A 27073-nucleotide genomic window follows, 5' to 3' on the forward strand; every position below is an offset into this window, starting at 1 on the left:
TCCTGTAAGGAGGTTGTTTAGACAACTAGTTTAAAAAGTTAGGTAAATGAGGATAACTGTGAGGTTAGGTCACAAAAGCAGACACATTATCTGAATGGCAACTGGGAAAAGCAGATGCAGTCAGACCTGGGTGGCCTTGTGTACACAAGTCGCTGAAAGTAAGCGTATGAGTGTTGTAGGCAGTGAAGGCAGCAAATGGTCTGTTGGCCTGCACAGCAAGTAGATTTGAGTACAGAACAGGGATATCTTGCTGCAACTGTACAGACTCTTGGAAAGACTTTTGGGGTACTGTATGTAGACACTGTCTCTTTATCTCACAATGGATGTCCTAGCCTTGGAGAGAGTGCAACAAAGATTTACCAGAGTGAATCCTGAGATGGCTAGACTGATCTATGAAGAGATACTGGACAGGCTACGTCTATATTCACTGGAGTTTAGAAGAATGACTGGGATAGGAGTGGCGGGGGTGCTGGTCACAGAAATCATTAGAATTCCCAACAGCACAAGACAGCGTTAATGCAGGTTGATTGTATCTGTTATTTGATAAGTCCAGAACTAGGGGTCACAGTTTACAAGTATAGGGTAGGCCATTTAGGACTGAAGGAGGAGAAATATCTTCACCCAGAGACTGATGACCGTGTGGAATTTTCTACCTGTTATAAAGCAGAGGTTGATCCTTTCGGAGAACCAAAACCGAAACACCCGAAGAGAAGCACTTCACACTATAATCTGTAAATGGAATGTAAAAAGTGGTGTAACCTGCCTTTCAGCAACATCTAGTGGTTAACTAAAAGAAATCCCTGACATTGACTTTAAAATCAAGTAACAGATTATTTATCTAACTCTAACAGCGAACAAATTAGATAAACAATTAAAAAACTGAATAAACTCCTTCCAATTACTAACTATTCCTGAATAAAACAAGACTGCAACGGTGTGCTGTTCCAGTGAATAAAAGTCCCATTTATATAAAGTAAAAAGTAGAATTTATTCTCTTGACATTACAACCAGGTTATGCGTCTTCCAGAATGTTCTGTGCCTTCTCTATCAATTGTTCTGTCAGGAAGATCTTCTCTATCGATTCCTCTGTCAGGAATATGAACTAATTATGCTGTAAGTACCTTTGATTTAGATGGTGCTTTCTCTAAAACTTAGAGGACACAGTGAGAGCCAGTGATTCCTCCTGACAGCTCAGAGCTGTTAACTCGGGCAGATGGCAGTTTGCCCTCTTGTCTTTGCGCAACTGCTCCTTCTTTTATACCCTTGATGATATATCAATTTCTGACAATAGGATTGATCCTACATTGACAAAACCATCAGATTTAAATTTAATTAATTTTGGTATCTAAGTGCCTGTTTCAAATTGATTGGCTAGATTCAAAGCTTTGTTGTCTTGGTAAAACTGTAGCTTGGCCTGCTAACTGAGTAGCATTTTGATAAAAATAGAACATAGAACATAGAACATAGAACAGTACAGCACAGAACAGGCCCTTCAGCCCACAATGTTGTGCCGACCATTGATCCTCATGTATGCACCCTCAAATTTCTGTGACCATATACATGTCCAGCAGTCTCTTAAATGACCCCAATGACCTTGCTTCCACAACTGCTGCTGGCAACGCATTCCATGCTCTCACAACTCTCTGCGTAAAGAACCTGCCTCTGACACCCCTCTATACTTTCCACCAACCAGCTTAAAACTATGACCCCTCGTGCTAGCCATTTCTGCCCTGGGAATGTTTCAATTCAAGTGCTTTCTGTGTACCTGTAAACCCAGAAGCTGCTGCCCACAGATATCCTTCTGGAACTCTAAGCACAGAAAAAGGACATCATCTTTTAAAGAGACCACACACTACTTTCCCCTAGCATTTTACAAATACCAAATTCTAACTTACTACCTTCCAATCCACAAGTACTGTATCCAACTTCACAACATACCAAAGACAGCGAATGAGAGCCAAACATTGAGGGAGTTAAGATGCAGTTCTTAAGGTTAAATGGATCAAAGGACATGGGGAGAAAGCAGGAATGGGTACAGAGTTTGATGATTAGCCATGATCAGAAATGCATGGCAGAGCAGATCAAAAAGCCTAAGTGAATAATAAAATTTTATGTACAAAAGGAGGTTATTTGACCCATTGTGTTTGTATTGGCTTCTGAAAGAGTTAGCCAGCTGGTCTCAGCGTTTAAACTTTCAAACTTATATCCAGCACTGTTTTCAAACCTTATAAGGAATCCCCATCCACCACTCTCTCTGGCACTGCATTCCAAATCAACACACCTCTCTGAGTAAAGATGTTTTTTCTCATCTCACTCCTAGCTCTCTTGTTGAGATACCAACTAGTGGAAACAGAATATCCTTCTTTACCCTGTCAAAATTCTTGTACCATTGAGGCTGTATCGTCTCTCTAAGTTTCTTCCACCAAAATGCATTACCTCATGTTTCTCTGCATTAAAGTTCATCTGCCATTTGGCAAAGTTATCAATGTCTCTCTGAAATCGGTGAGCGTCCTCCTCATAATTCACTGTTCTCTCTCGTCAGAGAGTCATACAGCACAGAAACAGACCCTTCATCTAACTCTAGCTTAGTATCATCTGCACACGTAGAGATTTTGCCCTCAACATCCATGCCCAAACCTTTTATACAAATCAGAAAAAGCAAGAGTGCATCAAACCCAGGGAACACCACTTTCAGCTCATCTCCAATCTGGGAAATGCCCATTTTTTTTTTGACTGACACTGTTTCTTATCTCTTTGGCAACTCAAGAATGCAATCAAATTTGTCAGAAATGACCTGCACTTGACAAATCCATGTCGATTTTCTGGTATTAACTGATTTCTCTTTAAATGTATCCAATATTATGGCCTATAATGACCTACTCCTGCTCCTATTTTCTACATCACAATGTTAAAGAATGCTTTAATAGAGAGAACGGTAGAGCATTAGGGGCCAATGGAGGGAATTTAGGAGCATTTGGTTGCCAGGGCTGGAGTGATTGCAATAAAAGTTGTGTGTAAGAGACCAGTATCGGGAAAGCATTCAGGTCTTAGAAGGTTGTAGGGCTGGCAAGATTACAGTGAAAGAGAGGGTCAAGACCTGTGAGGAACCTGAAAATAAGAATCAAAGTTTTAAAATGCACTCTATACCTACTTTAGTAAGCAGTAAATTTGTCTTAATTAGTTCCTTCTTTTCTTGATGATTCTGAGTTCTAGCTACCAACTCACCAATGTAAAGTTTCTCCAGAACTATTTCAATCAAAACTTCATATAATTTGGAGAACCTGTATTAGATTACTGTTGAATGGTAAATATTTTAATAAATCCAATTTCTCTAGTCTCTCCTCATAACTAAAAAAGCATGGCATGTGTAATTTCATTTTAGCCACTCTCTTTCTTCTCCTCTTCATGATTTTGATATCTTTGCTAAAACAAGATGCCCTAAGTAATAAAATATTTAAATAGTAGCTTAATTTGCATAGGTTTAGAATATGAGGCTGATACTTAAATTGGATTGGATTTATTAGATTTAATGGTTATTAGCTGTTTCTGAAAGTCATCTTGCTACTTTAGGGGATAATTTTTAAAAAAAACTATTTCTGCAAAAAATGGAGTTTTGAAGAAGCTTGTGTTAAGCTAGACAATTACCTGCCTTCCCTATAGACTGAGCTGGTAAAATATTTTGTCCACATGTTAGAGGGTTGTAGGGCTGGCAAGATTACAGTGAAAGGGAGGGTCAAGGCCTGAGAGGAACCTGAAAATTAGAATCAAAGTTTTAAAATGCATTCCATACTTACCTTAGTAAGCAGTAAATTTGTCTTAATTAGTTCCTTCTTGATGATTCCGAGTTCTAGCTACCAACTCACCAATGTAACTCTCCAGAATGTTCTATGTTCTATAATGTAGGGTTACAGGGAAAGGGTGAGGAATGGACCTGGGTGGGATGCTCTTCGGAGGTTCGTGTGGGCTTGTTGGGCCAAATGGCCTGTTCCTGCACTGTAGAGGTGCCATGGATTCATAATTGCTTGAGTGAAAGTCTTTCTCCTCACCCCAGTCCTAAACGATCGCCCTGTTATCATGAGACTGTGAACTTGTAATCTCCTATATTTCCCCATATTACCTGCATCCAGGCTGTATGGAGACTCAGAATATTATCTCTCTTACTTATTGAATTAAACCCTACAGTGTGGGAGCAGGTAATTCGGCCTATTGAATCCAAAGGGGCCCTCTGAAGAGCATTCCACCCAGATTCACCAACCCCTACGCTATCCCTGCCACCCTGCATTTCCTGTGTCTAGACCAGCCAGCCTGCACATCTGCTGGTAACAGTTATCTTTCCAGAAACATTCTTTTCTCTCTTTAGCTTATGAAAACAATTCAACAGCACTACTTTTTCTGTTCTTCGAGTGACTTTCTGCATTGACTTTGCAACTCCAAACAGAAATAGGATTAAAGTAAAATTTTACCTGAAGGATTTCCACCAGAAATTGAAAGTAGCAAATTATATCACATGATGGGAAATACCTTTACACAGCTAGACTTAATTCAAAAATCCCAATGCATCTTATACTACAGAATTGCTCGCTAACCCTTCTGATTTACATCAAAACATATTAGAGAATATTTCCTCTGTATCTGCATTAATTTTAAATTTGCTGAAGAGCATCTTTTACTTTTCATATCAATGTGCAATAAGATACTCAGTCTTTTTAAGTAATACATTTAATATTCCATATTAATTAAATACTTTTTTACATTTACACATTTAATTCACCTTAATCCCAGCAAAGAATGGTTTACTATCCCTGGGAAAAGTACGTATGTCTGGAGAACCCCTCAAGAAGGCGGATACACTACAGTAAACCTGCAAAAAAAAAATTAAAAGTTGCAAAAAAAGTTTGACAAATTAATTTGACAAAACATTTTAAGTTAGTGCTATTTAGGATGGCATTGTGATGGCCCTTCTGGCTCAGGAGGAGCCCATTTGACCAGTCATTCATTAAAAAAATCGAGAAAAATCAAAGACAGTGATCCCATTAGGAATGGCAAAACCCTCCTCCACGTTACAACTTGGACTACAAAGTTATTTATTCATGTTCTCAACAAAAAGCAGCTACTATTGGCAAGCCGGCATGTACTATGAACCGAAACGTGACCGTGCACGTAAAACATCTGGCATATCACTAGTGGGTTCACAATGAATCCTTTACAGCACTGTAGTACATACTGGAAATAGCACAGGATGTTACCATACACAAATGATCTTTTAAAACCAACAAGCAAGTTACATTCATAAATCAAGCAAAGGCATGCTTCTGTACAAGTTAATTAGCTGGTAAAATAAATAAAATCATGCTGATAAGCAATAATCTACCTACTTTATCTATTTACTTTTTCTGGAGGCATTAACCTGTTCTCAGGGCCTAATATAAGGAAACATTTTGAAATTTTTAGACTTGGTTAAGGAAATGGGGGCAATTTTTACTTTAAGCATAAAGAGCAGAACAGAATTTGTTCTGAAGTTGTCCTGGCTCCAAACCTTCATACCAGACTTGAAATGTTAATTCTATTTCTCTCTCCCCAGATGCTGCTCTACCTGTTGAGGTTTTCAGTGCTTTTTTGACAGCAGAATATCTGGCCCTCACAACTTTGCATCCATTCCTATTATGCCGGGTTTCTGCCAATTTTTTAATCACAATAACGCGGGATATTTGACCAAGCTCTGCAAAAATTGCCAGCATGAATAATGTCTGTGTAAATTATTCATTAAGGGTGAAGGCATTTTGCTGTGTGTGTGACAGGTCACCTGCCCATTGAAGAATACCAAACTCAAACCTATCTGTTGAAGGAGTTGGAAGACAATAGTTGATGATTCCTTTCAACAGATTGGCCTTTTTGTAGATGTAAGTGAGATGCAAGTAGAGAAAAAACATTAGCTGCGTGATCTTCTGACTGATTAAAGCAACAACTATGAAGGAAGCAAAGTAATGCAGCACATTTGGCATTTTGAGCCTGTGTTGGTTCTTTGAAAGTGTTGTCCATTTTAACCCAAACCCAAGGTTTTGCACAAAATCTTGAAAACGGGTCCTCATCCAAGGATATGTCCAATTATAGGAAGATGTTTTGTTTTTTGTAAATGAGACACCAAAATGATGGCTAAAATTGAATTAACACCCACAGTTAGATCACAAAAAAAAACAGTAGGATTAAAGTATGGAACTTTTTATGCCAGCTAACATTCAGTCAGTTGCTCTACTGGCTCAGATACAGGGTCAGACACTTTAAAGCAGGAGTGAGCAACAATGTTGTGAACACTTTTTATTCCAGTGGCAGCTGTGAGATTGTCTACCTTAACTTCATTGAAGGATGTTTGAAAAACTGTTTGCACACACTCTGTGTCCTTCTGAAAGCCAGCCAGCTTTAACTCTCTGTCTGAAAGTCAAGATGAAGTCTGACTTGAACATACAAAAATCTCTCCTAAACAAAGCATAACGAGTTCCTCACTCTCTGACTTACAGCAACTATTTCCAAGGATTAAATATAGAGTTTAAAATTCCACAACCCCTGTAACAGGGTGCAGGGAACTGAGTGTACAATTACTCTGTTCTGGTGCTTCCAGAACAGGGTACACAGCAGGCAGCCAAGGAGCAGGAGAAACAGAAAGAGAAGAGACTTGCCTTACTACCCCCTTCTGGCTGCATGTTCATAAATAACTAGCACAATAAATGCAACCCAAGTTCCTCCTTCACCAAACATTCCCACCCTTTGTCGCTGACGTGGTCACTTGATGTCGATACAAACATAACGACCAAAACGAAACAAACAATTCCAAGCCAAAATTATCAATCTCAACATTCTACATTTCACAAAAAAGGCTAATTCCCCTTGTATATATCCTTCCTTCCAGTCTTCCATGTGCCTTTGCCTGCCCTAGTCCTGCCCAGTAACTACTGCATGGTTGACGGGAGGCTGCCGACTTTCAATCGGGACATGAGGATGCCTTTGGATAATGTGCAACTCTGGATTCACAAGGTCTGATTTTGTGCATGTATGTTCTATTCTATGCAATCAGGCAAAATGGTGGCAAGCCTGAACCTTGCTGCCTTTCCACCTCCACCTGCATTAAGGTCAAGGACAACATTTCGGTCCCTGCTGCAATGGAATCAATGTGGGACCTCATTCAGCTGCTGCTGCCATGCAATGTCCTCCAGGGAGGCAATGGCCAAGTGGTATCGTCGCTGGGCTATAAGCCCAAAGATCCAGACAACATTCTGGGGACCCGGGTTCAAATCCTGCTACAGCCGACGTTGGAATTTGAATTCAATAAAATACCTGAAATTATGAATCTAACAATGACAGTGAATCCAATATTGATTGTTGGAAAAACCCATTTGGTTCAGTAATGTCCTACAGGGAAGGAAACTGCCATCCTTACCTGATCTGGCCGACATGTGACTCCAGACCCATGGCGATGTGGCTGACTCTTAACTGCCCTCTGGGCAATTCAGGATGGACAACAAATGTTCCCTGGCCAGCAACACCCTCATCTCACGAATGAATAAAGAAACAGAAAATGTGTGCAACATAAGACAGGACCATGCAGTCAGCTCAACACCTCTGCTGGGGTGGGGCTTGGTGAAGGTCCCAAAATCACAGGTGTTCAGTGTCTCATCAAAGGCCTGAACATCAGGAATTGGAGTCCTGCTACAGCCATAACCCTATTCCCTGCTGCCAAACACCATTATTCCTCCTGCAAAATCCTCCACCACATTACTTAACTGTGACCTGGGTTACTCAGCAGATACATTGGTGTTGCGAAGTACAGTGGCTACGAGCCTCTAATTAGCAAAGCTACCATCCCCAGGGTTTTGTCCTGGGATAGTCCTCCCGAGTCGCCTCAACACTGCCTCTCTGAAGGACACATGCTACCTTTTCATTGTCTACCAGCCTGTAAGAGGGTCCTCCAATACCTCCCCTTTTGTTCCAGCTCAACAGAAATTCACTCATTCAGAATTATTGACACCTTCGTGATTTTGGTAATAGATTTTGAATTAGACCCCTCAGTGTATGGTGGAACAGAGTTACAATTTTTGTTTGTTTTTATTCACTTGTGGGACGTGGGCTTCGCTGGCTGGAGGCACATTTATTGCCTGTCCCTAGTTGCCCTTGAGAAGGCAGTGGTGATCTGCCTTCTTGAATCACTGCTGTTCACATTCCACAATGCTGTTAGGGAGGGAATTCCATGGGTTTGACCCAGTGACAGCAAAGGAATGATGATTGATTTCTAAGTAAGGATGGCGAGTGGTTTGGAGCAGAAATTGCAAGTGATAGTGTTCCCATACACCTGCATATTTTGCAAGTTAACTCTCGAGTATTTTGCATTCAATAACATGGCAAATCCATTCAAACTGACTTTTGTACAGACATCTAAAAATCTCTTTAACTGTCCACATCAAGGATAAAAATACATTGGCATGGTGTCTCTAACAACAAATGTTATTATTTCCAATTAATTAGGACGGATGAAAATTTATTATCCAACAGACTGTACATAAATTATATTACTAACAATAAAGGTTTTACACATTTGAAATTCTAAACATTATTTTAAGCTAAATGTTCCTTATGGACTTTGCACTTGTAATGTTTTTTATAACTATCATAGCACAGAAATGATACTTGCTCATTACTGGTCTAAAAGCATCCAATTTACCAATTATTAAAACTTCCAAGGGAATTCAAGTAATTTCAGTTTGAGCATTACAAATCTCTCAATTTCAAGAACTATAGTATAAATTCATTAGCCCCATTCCTAAGGAAGGGCATGTTGGAAACAAAATTAGATTCTGAAAGCCACAGTTCATAGAGCTGTGACACAGGGGCTTACACCACAGAATCTGTAACTTACCCATATAGCACATAATAGATATGGTTGACCGAGGCCCTTAAATTGACTGCATTTATCTGTCCTGAATTTAATAATCCAACAATCAGATTTTATCACTTGCATTTACAGAATGAGCGCAGGTAAAACGATACAAGAAGCTGAATATCCTACGTGTACGATGCACATTAAAATGTTGCAGTTGAACAACTGCAATGAAGAAAAACTGTTGATTAAAGTAAAAGTCAAGGCATTTATATGGAAGCAAATCCAGGGGTATGTGAATTCAAAACCAGCAGCAAGTTGAATGGAGAACTGTGCCAAAAACAGAGCAAAGATTCAATCTATAGGGCCACAAGTTTTACATCCAAATCAAAAATACTAATTCCACAAACTTGATTCAGGACAGAATGCCTCCTACATGATCTAATTTTACTTCTGGGGGTGGGGGAATGGAAATTAAGAGGAGATGTGCCCATTTTCAACCAGGAAAATGAAGAGGTAGTCACAGCCTGGTGTTGTAAGGCTCACGCATCTATAATTTTATCCCAGCTGCAAAGAAAACCCTAATAAATAATACCTTACCCTGATTATGGGATGGTCCAGAATTTAGGGGTCACAGTCTAAGGATATTGGGTAAACCATTTTGGACTGAGATGAGTTATCTGGATGAGTGCAGTTCCAACAACATTCAAGAAGCCTGATACTATCCAGGACCAAAGCAGCCTGTTTGACTGGCAACATATTCACAAACATCCACGCACTCCACCATTGCAACTCAGTACATAATGCTGCTACCACTTACAAGATGTATTGCAGAAATTTATCAAAGTTTCTCAGACAGCTCCTTCCAAACCCACAACCCCTTCCATCTAGAATGGTAAGGGCAGCAGATATGTGGGAACATAACCATCTACAAATTATCCTTCATGTCACTCACCATCCTGACTTAAGAAATTCATTGTCATTCCTTCACTGTCACACAGCCAAAATCCCAGAATTCCCTCCCTGACAGCACTTGGGTCTATCAATAGTACATGGAATGCAGCAGTTCAAAGAGCTAGCTCATCACCATCTTCTCAAGGGCAACCTGGCAGGGCAATGAAAATGCTGGCCATCCAGCGATGCCCATATCCCACAAATGAATAAATAATGGAAAAGGTCTGTAACCTAGAGCTAGGTGAGCCTATAGAATTTCCTACCGCAGAAAACAATCTAGGCCAAATATGATTTCAAGGAGTTATATATCGCACTTGGCACTAAAGGGACTGAAGAATATGCGGGATAAACAGGAGAAGGCCATTCAGTTGGATAATCAGTCACAAACAAATTAAATCACAGAGAAGGCTTGAAGGGCCAAACGGCCTGCTCCTGCTACCATTTTCTATGTTCCTAAGTCACATCCAAAAAATAGACAGGCTCAAGTTCTGACCATGTGCATGCTTCTCAAATACATGTTAATGTTCTTATGGAGGAAATCATTGATCTAGGTCATGTCAATGAGATAAGGTCTTCAGGGTGGAAAGGATATATTGGTGATTTTCATCTATTTCCTGGCAGCTCCCTTCAAATCAGAATTTGTAGACCATCAGGTAAGGGCAGAAATCTCACCTTTGTTGCAAGACTAATGATTGTGTGTTGGATGTGAATGTATTTCTATTTTGTTACATGTGAAGAATCACTTGACTTCAAGTATGCAATTTAATCGTGATATCACACTGAGAAACTTGAATAAGAATTAAGGAGATGTTCACATGATGGAATGCTGGCCTTTTGTTTCAAGAAATCTGTAAATCATTACCGTATCGCCCAGTTTTAAAGTCATCCCATCCATCTCCACAAACGAGAACAGTTGACGGGTTGTGTCTCTCTTTATCTCTTCCTTCCTGTTAAGTGGAGAAACCCGTGACCACATCACCACATACGCTACAGTACTGTTTAAAGCAGATTTCATATAGCTGCACTTCAGGTGGATGCTGGTACCCACTAACTCTGGAGTTATCACTGGTCTGTCAGGTAGATTGGGAAGCTTAGCTGCAAAAAAAAAAGCACATGCTTCAAATATAAAGCCAGCAAATTAGGTTCATATATACACAATTAAAATTAGCCCCATACAAATTGTCAACATTTCACACTGTCAGGGAAGTCAAAGATGAATGTGTACAATTGCTTAAAAGTATACAACTAGGACAAAATGGCATGCTAACATTTTCAACAGTTGTTCTGGCATTACACCCAACCCCAACATGGATTTTCCAGTATCAAAAGCAAAGTACTGTGGATGCTGGAGATCTGAAATGAAAACAAAGCACTGGAGAAACACAGCAGGTGTAGAGAGAGAAACAGGGTTAACACTGGAGTCCAATTTAGATTTCCTTGGGAACAATTCAAGAATTATATTTTTTACACCATTGATGACAGGGAGAAGGAGGAATTAGAACAAATGATCAGTGTTTCCAGTGTAAAAGGCAAAGGCAGTGATGGAGGTAGAGGAAGAATGAACATGAAGAATGGGGGTGCTAACAGTAGGCATTAATCATGGACAATAGGTTATCTCGGCTGAGAGCAAACACATACAACAAAGGGAAAATAAATAATGACATCTTGAGAAATGTCCATATTACACAGCAGGTGGTGCCAGATGTCTTAAAATGCATAAAGGTGGATAAATCCCTGAGATCTGATCAGGCGTACCCTAGAATAATGTTGGAAGTGAACGAAGAAATTTCTGGGCTTCTTGCTGAGATATTTGTATCATCAATAGCCACAGGTGAGGTGCTGAAAGACTGGAGGTTAGCTAACGTGCCACTATTTAAGAAACGTGGTAAGGAAAAGTCAAGGAGCTGCAGACTGGTGAGCCTGACATCGTTGGTGGGCAAGCTGTTGGAGGGAATCCTGACAGGCAGGATTTACGGATATTTGGAAAGGCAAGGACTGATTAGGGATCATCAACATGACTTTGTGCATGCAAAATCACATCTCACTAACTTGACTGAATTTTGTTAGGAAGTAACAAAGAGGATGGATGAAGGCAGAAAGGTGGACGTGATCTATATGGGCTTCAGTAAGACATTGGACAAAGTTCCTCATGGCAGGCTAGTTAGCAAGGTTAGATCACACAGAACACAGGGAGAACTGACAATCTGGATACAGAACTGGTTCGAATGTAGAAGACAGAGGGTCGTGGTGGAGGGTTGCTTTTCGGACTGGAGGCCTGTGACCAGTGGTGTGCCACAAGGATCATGCTGGGTCCACTGCTTTTTGTCATTTATATAAATGGTTTGGATGTGAAGATAGGAGATATGGATAGTAAGTTTGCAGGTGACACTAAAATTGAAGGTGCAGTGGACATGGAAGAAGGTTACCTCAGAGTACAATGGGATCTTGACCAGATGGGCCAATGGGCCAAGGAGTAGCAGATGGAATCTAATTTAGATAAATGTGAGGTGTTGCATTTTGAAAAGGCAAATCAGGGCAGGGCTATGCACTGGGGAGTGTTACTGAACAAACAGAACTTGGAGTGCAGATTCATAGCTCCTTGGAAGTGGAGTCACAGGTAGATAGGACAGTGAAGATGATGGCTGGTACGCTTGCCTTTATTGGTTAGTGTATTGAGTGTAGGAGTTAGGAGGTCATGTTGCAGCAGTGCAAGACATTGATCTTGTTCACTTTTGGAATATTGTGTGCAATTCTGGTCTCACTCCTGAAGAAATGATGTTGTGAAACTTTAATGGATTGGGGAAAAATTTACAAGGATGTTGCCAGGTTTGGAGAGTATAAACTGTTGGGAGAAGCTGAATAGGCTATTTTCCACGGAGTGTCAGAGGCAGACGGGTGACCTTATGGGGGTTTGTAATTTCATGAAGTGTACGGATAGGGTAAACAGATAAAGTCTTTTCCCTGGAACAGGGGAGACCAAAACTAGGGGGCATAGGTTTTGGGTGACAGGGGAAAGATTTACAAGGGACCTAAGGGGCAACTTTTTCACCCAAAGTGTGGTGCATAGATGGAATGAGCTGCCAGAGGAAATTGTACAGGCTGGTACAATTACAACATTAAAAAGACATCTGGATCGGTACATGAATCAGAAGGTTCAAAGGGATATTCTGGTAAATGGAACTCAATATATTTGGTACCTGTGGTTGGCATGGATGAGTTGGACTGAAGGGTTTGTTTCTGTGCTGGAGAGCTCTATGACTCTCTGATTTTCTGGGGTGGAATGGGGGAGGTGGAACAGAGATCAGTCGCACAGAGACCTTTGATCTTTCTTTTATACTGTGCCTTAGCTTTTTCAGGAACTGTCTTATACTAATTAACTGTTAGCCCCAGTATAATTATACAAGCTACAGCAGCCCCACTTACTAGATGTGACTATTTTTCTGCTTCTCATCACTAAAAGAGATTTAACTGTCCACCCTTAAGAAGTATACTCTATGAAACTATTAGTGGTTTTAAAGAACTAGCAGCAATTACTATTAGAATCTACAACAAGAGATTAACTCTTAAATTCCCACATTTACTGAATGGCCACTGTCAAGTGTTGCTGGTGGACCTGCTGAGGTTGTCCATCACTTTCTGGTTTCCTTTCAGATGTCCACCATCTGCAGTATGTTGCCTTTATTTGAAGCTTAACATGTCAATCTTCAGGGCTCTGTGTCCCCTCCCTAAACCAATTATTCCTTTTAGTACTAGCCAGCACCCTCTTTTTTGTATGGATCTAAAAGCCTAACCTGAATGATTAATAAGACACAATACAGGAAGATGGGTCAATGTCAAGTCATTTCAACACATTGAAAGGATGGAAATGTAACCTGTTCTCTACCAATACCACCCCGTGAACCACCAACTACTCCTCCCCATTCCTTCTTCACTCTTCCAGGTCAAGTACTGACCAGTCCCCATGCATTCACCCAATGCTCTTTACTTATCTCAAGGCTGAATACAGTCATTTTGTTCTTATGGTGAGTTGTCTGTGGAGGCTAGACATACGTCTACAGATTGCCCCAAAGTGCAGAGGACTAAATACTGCCTATGCCCAAGCTTCGTTATTCGGACACACACTGCCCTCAATAAACAGGGCCAGAGCAAAATCTGCACTTGTGCAACTTTACTTAGATAATGTCAGATGGGAAGCAGTGGTGTAGTGGTAATGTCACTCGGCTGGGAATCCAGAAACACAAGCTAAATATTCTGGGGGCATGGGTTTAAACTCCACCATGGCAGATGGTGTAACCTGAATTCAATAAAAAGATTCTATAATTTTAAAAAATGCGAACCTAATGGTGACCACGAAATCAAATCAGAGTGGTCATTAAAAACTAGCCTACTCAGTCATGCCCATATACTGTGAATTAGTAAAAAAAAGTTACCAAAAAGTAATTAAGTGCCAAATGCAAGTTGCCCTTTAAGTTGCAACAATTTTACAGCAAGTTGCAGATCCAACAGGAGATTTTAGATAATTTATTAAATGCAACTTAGTTAAAAAAACTCAAACTTATTCATGGTCAACTTTAAACGGACAAAAATTTACTGCTTCCAATTTTTAGGCAGGCACTCTGTAATTCTGTCAAATTTTTGTTTGTCCCCTGGATGATGCAATGTCTTACTGCCCATTGTACAAATCATAGGTGATTGTTTAAATAAATATAAAACTGACTTTTAATTTTATCTGGAACATAGAACTATAACAGTATTAGACTGAGACCACTTGATGCACAATGTGATTCACAGTCAGTAGTACTTCAAGTAAATTAGTATGAACAACTCTCAACACACAGAAGAAAGGTATATTGGAGTGTTCTGAAGACCTGACTGGCTTTCCTTAATTTTTTTCCAAACATTAAATTAAAAAACCGCACTACGCAAGTCTAACAGTATTCAAAGGCTGTCTGAAGCTCATGCCACTCGGAATTATGGGACATGGTGTCAGAGTTCTTGCAATCAAGCAGAAGAGGCAGTATAACTGGATAGTGGGAACTGCCAATGCTGGAGAATCTGAGATAATATGATGTAGAACTGGATGAACACAGCAGGCCAAGCAGAGTCAGAGGAGCAGGAAAGCTGATGTTTCGGGTCAAGACTCTTCTTCAGAAATCTGAGGAAGGGTCGCGACCCGAAACGTCAGCTTTCCTGCTCCTCTGATGCTGCTTGGCCTGCTGTGTTCATCCAGCTCTACACCATGTTATCTCAGCATAACTGGAGTTGAGTTCATTACTTTCATTTAATTTTGTTCACTCTTTGAATCAAGAGTAGATAGCACCTTATCACAATCTCAATATGTCCCATTAATCCTTCCTTTTGGAAATATAAAATTAATTCGGTAAACACAGCAATAAATGTGTGCAAAGCAAAGCCTCACAACTACCTGGGGACAAGGATAACAGTGAGGAGCTGAAGGAACACAGCACAAATTCTTTTTTCTGAAGAAGGGTCCCGACCTGAAACGTCAACTTTCCTGTTCCTCTGATGTTGCCTGGCTGGCCATGTTTCTCTAGCTCCACGCTGTGTTATCTCTGACTCCAGGATCTGCAGTTCTTACTATCTCTACCTGGAGATAAATTTGCTTTTCTGGAGGTGGTAACTGAGAGATGAACACCAGACTGGACAACTGGACCTTGGTGAACTGCCTGGTTTTAACCACACAGTGTCATGGTGTCTTTTTTATCCACGTGAACAGATAGACAGATCCTTAGTTTAATGTTTCATTGAAATGACAGTATATTCAATAACGCAACTGCTCCTTATACTTCACTAAAGGAGTGGAGATAGAAACTTTAACCTGTCAATCAAACTGTGAACTCAAGTTGCTTTGCTGAGTTAGTCCTAACTTTTTGAAATCAACAAAAATTCATAATGAAATAATAGCCGTTTGGGACGTGTCAACAAAGCGCAATACTAGAATTGCTATACAGCTGCTAATGTTTTTATTACAAACCTACAACTTTCAGTCCATCTGGCAGAGAGTATTTTTTTAAATGCTCTTACTGACAGCTACAGTCTTTGTTTATGTTTATACAGCAGTGGATTTAAAGAACTTAAGATCATGACAGTTATACAAACCTAATCCATTCTTCAGTTACTTTTCTATCTACTCATATTCATGACTCCCAAAAGGCAGGTTAAGGCCCTTTGCAACAACCAAAATAAGGTCTTTATCTGCTGTCAATAAATTTTAGTGGGCCACAGGATTTGTGATTTATATCTAAACAAAGCATGTTCTGCCCCCTTCCTTGTAGGTAAAAGTTGTTTCATTCTGAACACAGAGGAAAGGATGGCTGAAACTGCATCCCACCCACCATTTCAAAAGATTTGCTGAATCAGGATACTCAGCTAAAAAATCAGCCGATGCTGTCAAAGCTTGATTATTCTTCGCTGATTAACCTTAAACACAGTGCCTTATAAGCGAGTTAACACTTCTATGTCAGATCTCTGTGGTAGCAATACGTAAAATAAGCCCATACACGGTCAATAGCAAAAAAAAACAGAAACAAAAAGAACATGCAATTCAATCTTTTACCTGGCTCCAAATTACAGCTGTAAATTTGTCACAATGAAAGGAGTTAAAAAATGAAGCTTCGTTGTCAGTGCTCTGAGACATGGAGGATAGAACAAATTCTGATCCAGAGAAATATAACACCAATTGAACTTATTATCTCTGTTTTCATTCCCAAATCAAAGAAAGGTATGGCATTTATCCAGGTATAATTTTTAAATAGCCCAGTTGAACTCATAAAAAACAGTCTGATCTTACTTCCAAATCTACTTTAGTGATGAAATAAACCAAGCAGGATTTACAAATGTATTACTTTGGCTATTTATTTAGCATTTTTTTTTAAAAAGTAACAAATGCAGCAGTATAAAAATCAACCTCACGTACTATCAAATAAAAATCTCGTGGTGAAACCTCCATGTGAAGGAAATAAATAAAACAGAGAAGGTTCCACAAAAGCAACATCAATTGCATTAATGTTACAGTCTCTGAGCACAAGGTTAGTTTCTTACAAGAGCTGTTTACTTGTTTTCTTTTAAACCAAAATCGATTTTAAAACAAAGTGAGTCGGAAGTTGAACCCTTTGATTCGCATGAACAATTTAATTGACCTTCTGAATGAAATAGTCAGAAAGTTCTATACTTTTTCAAGGATGTGTTACAATGTCAACTTGGACCCAGTGCGTACCAATATCTGTCAAAGTTCTGAAGTAGTATCAAAAATGATTTTGCAATGGTAATTATTTTTTATCTTTCTTGAAATAACTGCACAAAATCCAGTATCCATTTACCAAGTCATTCTTTATTGACACATATGTTGTACTTGACGCTGGTCCTGCTTCCTCAGGATCAGCTCTTAGTGAACAGAGCCTCTGACATTCCTAATTATATTGGTCAGCTCGGGCTCCCTCTTTGGACCAGGTTAAAAACTCCAATTAGGGAACTCATATTTGAGGAGGTTGGCAGGCCTCATTACAACAACTACATTCCTGGTCTTATGATGCAATGGAAAGGTGTGGTGATGTGATCACTTACTACCTGATGAAGCATGACATCTACACAAGACCCTGTGATACATGTGGGCATCAAAATGGAAACAATCGATCATTTCAGACAGAAATAGGATGGTACTTGAAGGAAATAAAGTCATGAGATCAAGGCGATATTTAAACGAGTGAGATTGACTGGAATGGTCCACAGATAGCAATCATAGACTCAATGGATCAAATAGCATTCTCCTGTGCCTTAAATGACTCTCTCTCTCTCTCTCTCTCTCTCTCTCTCTCTCCATCAATGCTATGTGTTCAATTCAAGCACCACAGATGTCAGCATTTAAGACAGAATTTGAAGCCAGGATAATTCCCTCCTGGTGCATATAAAATTAAGCCACTGGTGCTAATGTGGATGGTTACCACTTTCAATTCTGATTGGCATCCAATGTAAAGAGTTGGCAGGTCTTAAACTAACATTTCTTTTCAATACAGCCTGTACCTGATCACTTGTGCTTAATCTAAGGTGCCAGTAAATAAATCATGCATTTGAAAATGAAAGGTGACTATCTACGCAAATAGAACGTAGAACATTACAGCACAGTACAGGCTCTTCGGCCCTCGATGTTGTGCCGACCTGTCATACCAATCTCAAGCCCATCTAACTTACACTATTCCATGTACGTCCATATGCTTGTCCAATGATGACTTAAATGTACTTAAAGTTGGCGAATCTACTACCAATGCAGGCAAAGCGTTCCATTCCCTTACTACTCTCTGAGTAAAGAAACTACCTCTGACATCTGTCCTATATCTTTCACCCCTCAGCATATTACAGCTGGGAACAGAACTTGACTTAAGCACTCAGTACTTCACTACTGAACTCTCTTTATTCTCACAACAGTATTAGCAAATATGTGTCCTAATATATAACTTGAATCTGTCCTGTTTCCATTGACAACTCAGAGGCCAACCCATCTACTTAGATTTATTTTATATCTCTTTTTGTTTCATTTCTTTTTATTCCTCCAGACACCTTTCTCCAAGCATCATGCTTCCTGTCATTTCTCCTATCCCAAATCGTCAATGCTCCTTGACTTTCCTATTTTACTGATGTCATGCCAAGATTGACTCCTGCTCAGACACACCAATGCTTCTCTCTGTGCCTTTAGGCATGTTCCCAAAGCCTCATCTAAGCAGTCATTGCTGCCTCCCTATCTTTCCCAGTTAGCTCCCTCCACCGAAAGATCAGCTATCACTCGTCCTTCATATGTCACCTTCTGGAATGTAAGCGCACATGAACAAGGGCTTGCCATGCATGAAGTTATGTTGGCTTTGATGAAAATCTGGCTGAGAAGGGTGACATCTTCATCCCCAAATGAAGCCTCTCTGTTTGGTCATACATTCCACCATTTCTGCATTCAGACTGTTGCAATGGCAGGGTAGCTCTCAACGCCAAATCATATCTTTGTCTCCCTCTCTCTATACCTCTGTCACTTTCTTCTCATAGAACATAGAACATAACAGCACAGTACAGGCCCTTCGGCCCTCAATGTTGTGCCGACCTGTCATACCAATCGTACCCATCTAACCTACACTATTCCATGTACGACCATATGCTTGTCCAATGACGACTTAAATGGACCTCAAGTTGGTGAATCTACTACCGTTGCAGGCAAAGCATTCCATTCCCTTACTACTCTCTGAGTAAAGAAACTACCTCTGACATCTGTCCTATATCTTTCACCCCTCAATTTAAAGCTATGCCCCCTCGTGCTCGCCGTCACCATCCTAGGAAAAAGGCTCTCCCTATCCACCCTATCTAACCCTCTGATTATTTTATATGTTTCAATTAAGTCACCTCTCAACCTTCTTCTCTCTAATGAAAACAGCCTCAAGTCCCTCAGCCTTTCCTCGTAAAACCTTCCCTCTATACCAGGCAACATCCTAGGAAATCTCCTCTGCACCCTTTCCAAAGCTTCCACATCCTTCTTATAATGTGGTGTCCAGAACTGTACGCAATACTCCAAGTGTGGCCGCACCAGAGTTTTGTACAGCTTCACCATAACCTCTTGGTTCCGGAACTCGATCCCTCTATTAATAAAAGCTAAAACACTATATGCCTTCTTAACAGCCCTGTCAACCTGGGTGGCAACTTTCAAGGATCTGTGCACATGGACACCGAGATCTCTCTGCTCATCTACATCACTAAGAATCTTACCATTAGCCCTGTTCTCCATTTAGTATCTTGCGTTGTTCCATGCATTTCTGTTAAAATTTTCATTCACTACTGCCCATGAAACTACGATATATATTTTCTCACTGGTATATTTTCAGTGCTCTACTTCCCTCAGAGAGTGAACATAATAATAGTATTCAACCCCTCAGGCCTGCCCCAGCATCCAGCACACCCACGTAAGTTTATATGAGTCTTCGAACCACTCTTTTCTCCTTCACACTGGATGCTGATTTCACTCTTATCTTCACTATCCAAAGGGGTTTCTATACTGAGTTCATTTATGAATATCAAGTCCAATTTCACCCTGCTCTGTGGTCATTTCCAGAACACTTTGTTTTAAGAAATTATCTCAGTGGCATTCTAAGAGCTCCTCATTAAGGCAACTATTGCCAGCAGATTTTTCAAGTTGTTGGATGAAATCAACTAAGATTATGAATGTCTCTTTATCAAAAACACTCAATACTTCTTCTTACACTGTTGTCACTGTTCAGGAGCCTGTGGATCAATCCCACTAGTGACGTTCTTCACTCACTGTCCTTCATCTTCACCGAAACCAATTCTACATGAATCTTCTGAACCAAGGAACCAGGTCCTTGGGTCTTTGGTTCCTACCACACTCCATTCAGTAACCACCAACTCCAGCTCTCTCCCTAGCAACTGTCTGAATCAAGCCAAATTTCTGCAACATTTATACCATATTTGATCCCAAGATGAATCCTAGCGCAAATATGCCCCGTCTTTAAGACCAATTCAAACTTTGCCTGGCTCCAAACCTATCAAGCTCATCAGGTGCTGAAACTTTCAGCCATATTTTTACTGCCTTTGGCCTTAACAATTCCAACATTTTCTTGACTGCTCTCCCTCATTCTTCTTATCTGTAAGCAGCAGATCATCCAAAACTTTGTTGTACCTTGTCCCATTCACCATCACCATCCCTGGATTCGCTGATTTGGCTTGGCTATCATTTAATATAAGCGTTATTTTTAAAATTCTCGTCCTTGTTTTCAAATGTCTCCAGGGCCTCACTCCCCTCAACTCTAATCTTCTTCAATCTGATAATTCACATCAATACCTGTACTTCTCCAAATCAAACCTCTTTAACAACCTCATTATAGGAAAGATGTGGAAGCTTTCGAAAGGATGCAGAGGAGATTTACCAGGATGCGGCCTGGACTGGAGGGCAAATCTTATGAGGAAATGTTGAGGCAGCTAGGGTTTTTCTCATTGGAGCGAAGAAGGATAAGAGGTGACTTGATAAGAGGTTTACAAGATGATGAGAGGCATAGATAGAGTGGATAGTTAGAGACTTTTTCCCAGGGTGGGAATGACTATTACGAGGGGGCATAATTTTAAGGTGACTGGAGGAAGGTACAGGGGAGATGTCAGAGGTTCTTCACACAGAAAGTGGTGGGCATGTGCAACGTGCTGCCAACAGTGTTAGTGGAGTCAGATGTTTTATAGACCTTTAAGTGACACTTTGGATAGGCACATGGAGGATAGTAATATATAGGGTATGCAGGGTAGGTTGATCTTAGTAGGTTACCAGGTTGGCACAACATCATGGCCGAAGGACCTGTACTATGATGTACTGTTCTATGTTCTATGCTCTATGTACCATTAGTTGACGTGCCTTTAGTTCTTGTAATCCTAAGCACTGAAATTTCCTCCATACATCTCTCCTACTCTTTTCCACTTTAGAATGCTCCTTAAAACCTACCTCCTCGTCCAAGCTTTTTGTTATTGGTTCTAATATTACCATTTGAGATTCAGTATGAAATTCAGAACCTTGTGACATTTTACTACATTGTCAATCAGGTGACAGCATGTAGTATATCCCTACAATCTCTCCTGACCTCGGAAAGTAACGACAGATTGGGCAAGTCTGTAACTGGATAACTACACTATTTGAGGTGAGTCTGCATAATTTCCCTGCTTATTATTTCACTGCAATTACCCTCCACAAAAAGATAATAAATCTCAGTAATGGAAAATAATACAATATTTTTCACAACTTTATAAAAACCGTTTCGCAAAAAAATTTGATTATATCTGGCACTTCCCAGTAAAAACCCTATGTCAAACCATTAGTACTATAAATTTCTACCAGTAAATATGTTGCTGCCATTTGTCAGACATTGATCGAGTAATCAATACGACTGAAGCTCAAGTCCATATAATAGATCATTATTTTGTATCTAATTTGCTTTTAAGTAGTGCAGTGAGCATCACAGTGCAAAGAAGGGAGATAGGTTTCCAATCCCAAAATAGTGAGTTTGTTCATTAACTTAGGTTTCCTTTTATTCCTTTGGCTTAGTTCTGGGCTGAAAAATCAATATAAATGAACCCCTACAATAATACCTGTCTGAAGACAAATGCCCTGATCAAAATCACCACCCTTTCCTTTCAGTACAAGTGCAATACTCCAGGGTACTAGAAATGGAATTAACAAGGTGTGCCAGCACTCAGATTGTAGGTACACAATGTGATCCAACTTCACACACAACTAAAGCTTTATATTTGCATATTAACTGCTGGCAATGTAATGTTACCAAGGGAAGAAATATGTGAACCAATTTTACAAGTCATCATGCCTGTGTAATTCACTGTATATTAGGGTAAATGAGCCAACACTCAGGCTGAGCAGACTAAAATAAATAAAATGGCTCACATGCTGGATAGTTGGCAAAAAATGTGTTTTCCTCAAAAACATTTCCAGATTTCTTCAGTTTAATTTTCCTTACTCTTGAATAAAACATTTTATTTTTAATCAAATTATTTGTTGACATGGATTATTCTCGAAAAGTACTGTGTTCTGAGGAAACCATAAGCATATAAGACTGCAGTGTGATGAAACATCACAGATCTGAAATGTTAACTTGCATTTGACAGGTGCTGCCAGGCCTGCTGAACATTCCCAGAATTTTCCAGTTACATTTCAGATTCCCAGCAAATGCATTATTTTGCTTGTGTAAAAATGAGGAAATATTGATCAGGCCCGATTTTACCACAGGATGGGACTCAACCTGGTCGCAGGATCTACCAACTTATATCATCTTCTGAGGAATTTGCAATGTACAGCAATTCTCAAACATTTACTTTTAAGAAACATGTATAATGATTAACACCGCTGTTTTGTACAATTCTGTTGAATACTTCAAAATGTTTGTTTTTGTTTCCACAGCAAATCAAGGTCAATAAATAGAAAAGGAATCAAGGTTCTTCATCTTAGATTTTTGTAACTTGGAATGTAAAATTCTGTCTGTAATCATCATCCCCTGAGAGTAATGAAACTATGTTTACACATCAGCAATTAGACTTTTTCATTTTAAGCAGAATCTACATCTTAGCAGAAAATAATGTGCGTAATATACCATACATTCCTTCAATTTTTCTACTGCAGAGTATCATTTACTTACCACGAGCAGTCTTGACAGATCCCACAGTTGGACTAATCTGATAACTCAAAATTTACATAAAAGAGACTTCTGTCTGCTCAAGAGATGATGTTAATAAATTCATAAAATCCTTCATTACCTTGACAGGTTCCATCTATTGTTACTCCCCATGGAACGCAGGACAGTGACTTTGTTTCTGCAACTGCTATTCACAATTGGAGTGGGGATAAAGAGTGAAGCATTTAGAATGAGCAGCATTAAAAGAGAGAAATTATCCTGAATTCATTTATTTTCAAAACAACAGAGGTTACTTAAGTGACTAAACTACAAATATCTTAAACACTTTTCTTCATCTATCAACAAGCATAATTAATACAAAGATCACTCCAGCTGTTATAATAGAAGGCAGGGAGAGTTCTGTCAAAGTGGTCTGTCCCCACTGCTGTCTATGAATTTGCATATGTCAAAGGATTCTGCAATCTTCAGTCCTTCCTTCTGAAAAAGTGGAAAGCATCCGTGATTGCTACCAGAAAAGAATTTCAAACTGTATCCAAAGGGAAACTTATTTTCCAGGGGTTGGCAATGATCATGGTTGGCATTTAATTCTAATATGTTAATATTGCCCGTACCACATCATGATCCACAGAGTGCTGGTTGTTGGAAATTGGAATGCCTTGTCGTCTGCAAATAAAAGATCAAGCTATTTCAATACATCTAAGACACATTCTTAATAAAAACTATTTGTTACGTTGGCCTGCAAACTATCTTCTGTGTTATGTCCTGAGATAATTCCAAATTGAGCATGTCCAATTTGAGTAGCAGCCAGCCCTTTCAATTTGAACTTTTAAAGCTGTGTACTGAAAGGTCTTCCTGATGGTTTCAGTCAACATCGGTGAGTCAACATGGAAATATAAAAGTTTGCATGACAGAAGAAAGCCACGTAACACACTAAATCTTTGCAACTCTTCTGTTAAAACAATCCAAGACAAACTATTCTCTCTCAATATTCCTTTGCCTCAAATGTTTATTTAACATCTTGCCATAAAAGTATGCAGTGATCTTCACCTTAACGAAACAAAGGAAATCCTGAATAATTTTCTTCATAAATAACTTTGTTCTTATTGTCCTAGTTAATTTGTTATAAAACTGATAAATAAATGTCCAACTAGTATTTTCCTATTGACTATAGTTAACCAGTCATTTAGTTTTCTAAACAATAGCCCATTAAGCTTTCTCTTAACCTTTTCTAGCTCTGAGGGAACAACTATACTCATTGAGTCATACAACATGGAAACAGACACTTTCGTCCAACTAGTCCATGCTGACCATGGTTCCAAACTAAACTAGTCCCACCTGCCTGTGTGTGGCTCATATCCCTTCGAACCCTACTTATCCAAATGTCTTTTAAATGTTCTAACTGTACCTGCACCTACCTTTTTCTCTAGCAGTTCACTCCACACACAAACCACTCTGTGTAAAACAAGCTGCCCCTCAGGTCCTCTCACTTTAAACATATGACTCCAGTTTTGTACTCCCCGACCCTAGGGAAAAGACCTTTTTCATTCACCTTATTTATGTCCTCACAATTTTATAAACCTCTATACGGTCACCTTCAACCTCCTACATTCCAGTGAGAAAAGTCACAGCCTATCCAGTCTATTTTCATAAGTCAAACTCTCTATTCCCAGCAACATCCTACTAAATCTCTTCTGAACCCTGTCCAATTTAATATCCTTTCTAAAGCAGAGTGACCAGAACGGCACACTGCAAAAATAGACTCACCAACATCCTGCACAACCTCAATGTGACATCCCAACTATGCTCAAAAGGTCTGAGCAATGAAGATAGGGGTGCTAAACACGTTCTTATCCTGTCTACCTGTGATGCAAATTTCAAACAATTATATACCTGATTCCCTAAGTCTCTCTGTTCTACAACTCTACCCAGGGCCCTACCATTAATTATATAAGTCCTGTGTTTGTTTGTCTTAGCAAAATAGAATACCACACATTTATTCAAATTAAACTCTATCTGCTATGCTTCAGCCCATTAACCCAATTGATCAAGATCTCTCTGTAATTTTAGATAACTTTCCTCCTTCTCCACTATATCACCAATTTTGGTGACATCTGCAAACTAACCAACCATACCTCCTATACTCTCATCCAAATCATTTACATAAATGACAAACAAATATGGATCCAATATTGATTCGTGTGGAACACAATTGGTCTCAAGCCTCTAGTCCAAAAAACCCTCCACCACTTCCCTCTGACTCCTATCATGAAGCCAATTTTCTATCCAATTGGCAAACTGACCCTGAATCCCATGAGATCTGAAACAAAAACAGAAATTGCTGGAAAAGCTCAGCAGGTCCAGAAGCTTGCGTTGAGAGAAATCAGAGCCAACGTTTCAAGTCAAGGGTCCTCTCCTCAGGCCCATGTGATCTCACTTTACTAATTAGACTACTTACAGAACCTTGTTTAAGGTTTTACTAAAGCTCAAGTAAATAACATCTGCCCTCATTAATCTTTTTGGTTACTTCATTTAGCAAGTTTGCTAAATTTTCCTCACACAAAACCATAGTATCTCCACTTTCTTCCAATGATTATAAATTTAATCTCTGATATTATTCTGGTGAGTTTTAGTGAACAGTGTCATCCTATGGAGCATTCCCAAGCCTTAATTTTGCTGTGACTTGCTTTGTATGGTCTCACTGATAAGAGTGGCAATGAGAAGATTTACAACTGCCTAAAATAAAAGAGGCTACATGCTTGTCATAAAACTTCACCATTTTTCAATTGTTAGGAAGACAGGTTTTGATAAATTGCCCACTTGAATGTTTAAGCCAATGAAGGATGGTTAAACATAGGATAAGACTTCACAGAATGGTTCAGTCAGATTGACATGTCTCCCTCCTTACCTTTCGAAGATTAGCTCATTTGGGTCATTTCAGATTTAAACATATTGGGACAGAACAACAACAGGAGGCCAGTTAGCTCTTTAGCCTGTTCTGCTTTTCAACGATATTATGACTGATCTGTGACACAGCTCCATATCTCCTACATTTCCCCTTTATTCTCTAAAAGCCTTAGTTATCAAAAATCAACCCATCTTTGATTTAAAATTAAGAGTTGAACAAGCGTCAATTACCATTTGCAGAACTGAGTTCAAAACTTTTCCCTTTACGTAAAAGGTTTTTTCCAAAGGTTATGATTTTGACTTTGAGATTATGGTTCCTGACCTGCAAAGCTAACTTCTATATACTTTCTCTATTATCTTTAGTATCTTGAAAATTTATTTTCTTTATTATTCTTTAGAATATTGATGTCACTAGTTAGGCCAGTACTCACTGCCCATTCCTAATTGTCCTTGAACTGAGTAGCCTGTCACACCATTTCGGAGGACAGATGCGTCAAACACATTGCCGTCTGTCTGGAGTCAAAGAAGGACAGGCGAGATAAGACAGCAGATTTCCTTACCTTAAGTGAACCATTTAAGTCTTCTCTTAAACTGAGAATCAATTTTTTTTTATAGTCAGCAATATAAATGAGCTTTATATTCCAGATTTATTAAGTGAATAAATTCCACAAGCATCTACTCCCTACAAGACCGATGCTCAGTAACAGCAGTGTGTATTATTTACAAGATGCGCTGCAGAAATTCACCAAAAATCCTTAGACTGCACCTTCCAAACCCACGACCACTTCCATCTAGAAGGACAAGGGCAGCAGATATGTGGGAACACCAACACCTCCAAGTTTCCCTCCAAGTCACTCACCATCCTGACTTGGAAATATATCACTGTTCCTTCACTGTCACTGGGTCAAAATCCTGGAATTCCCTTCCTAATAGCACTGTCAGTCAACTGAAAGCAGAACTACTGCAGCAGTTCAAGAAGGCAGCTCACCACCACCTTCTGAAGGGGAACTAGGGATGGGCAAGAAATGCTGGCCAGGCAGTGATGCCCATGTCCCACAAATGCATGGAAAAAAATACACTGGTATGATGAGATTTAAACCCATGCTCCTCAAGTGTGGGCCTAGACCCTGATGACTATACCACCACACACCCAAAAACT

General features: G+C 39.6%; 1 protein-coding gene across 5 annotated transcripts in view; it reads right to left on the minus strand.

The window, feature by feature from the left end:
* LOC125454026 (von Willebrand factor D and EGF domain-containing protein-like) overlaps positions 1-27073 on the minus strand; it is a 304266-nt gene that overhangs the window by 194303 nt on the left and 82890 nt on the right. For 2 of the 5 annotated variants that reach the window (XM_059647439.1, XM_059647436.1), the window contains exons 4-6: positions 23132-23197; positions 10683-10915; positions 4772-4861 (exon numbers count right to left, since the gene is read on the minus strand). In XM_059647439.1, the coding sequence (XP_059503422.1) occupies positions 4772-4861; positions 10683-10915; positions 23132-23197 (389 nt within the window). The remainder of the gene's footprint in view (positions 1-4771; positions 4862-10682; positions 10916-23131; positions 23198-27073) is intronic. The other 3 variants (XM_059647440.1, XM_059647438.1, XM_059647437.1) reach the window with 2 other exon arrangements.

The sequence above is a fragment of the Stegostoma tigrinum genome, chromosome 7, assembly GCF_030684315.1.
Source record: "Stegostoma tigrinum isolate sSteTig4 chromosome 7, sSteTig4.hap1, whole genome shotgun sequence".
In the NCBI taxonomy this organism is placed as follows: domain Eukaryota; kingdom Metazoa; phylum Chordata; class Chondrichthyes; order Orectolobiformes; family Stegostomatidae; genus Stegostoma; species Stegostoma tigrinum.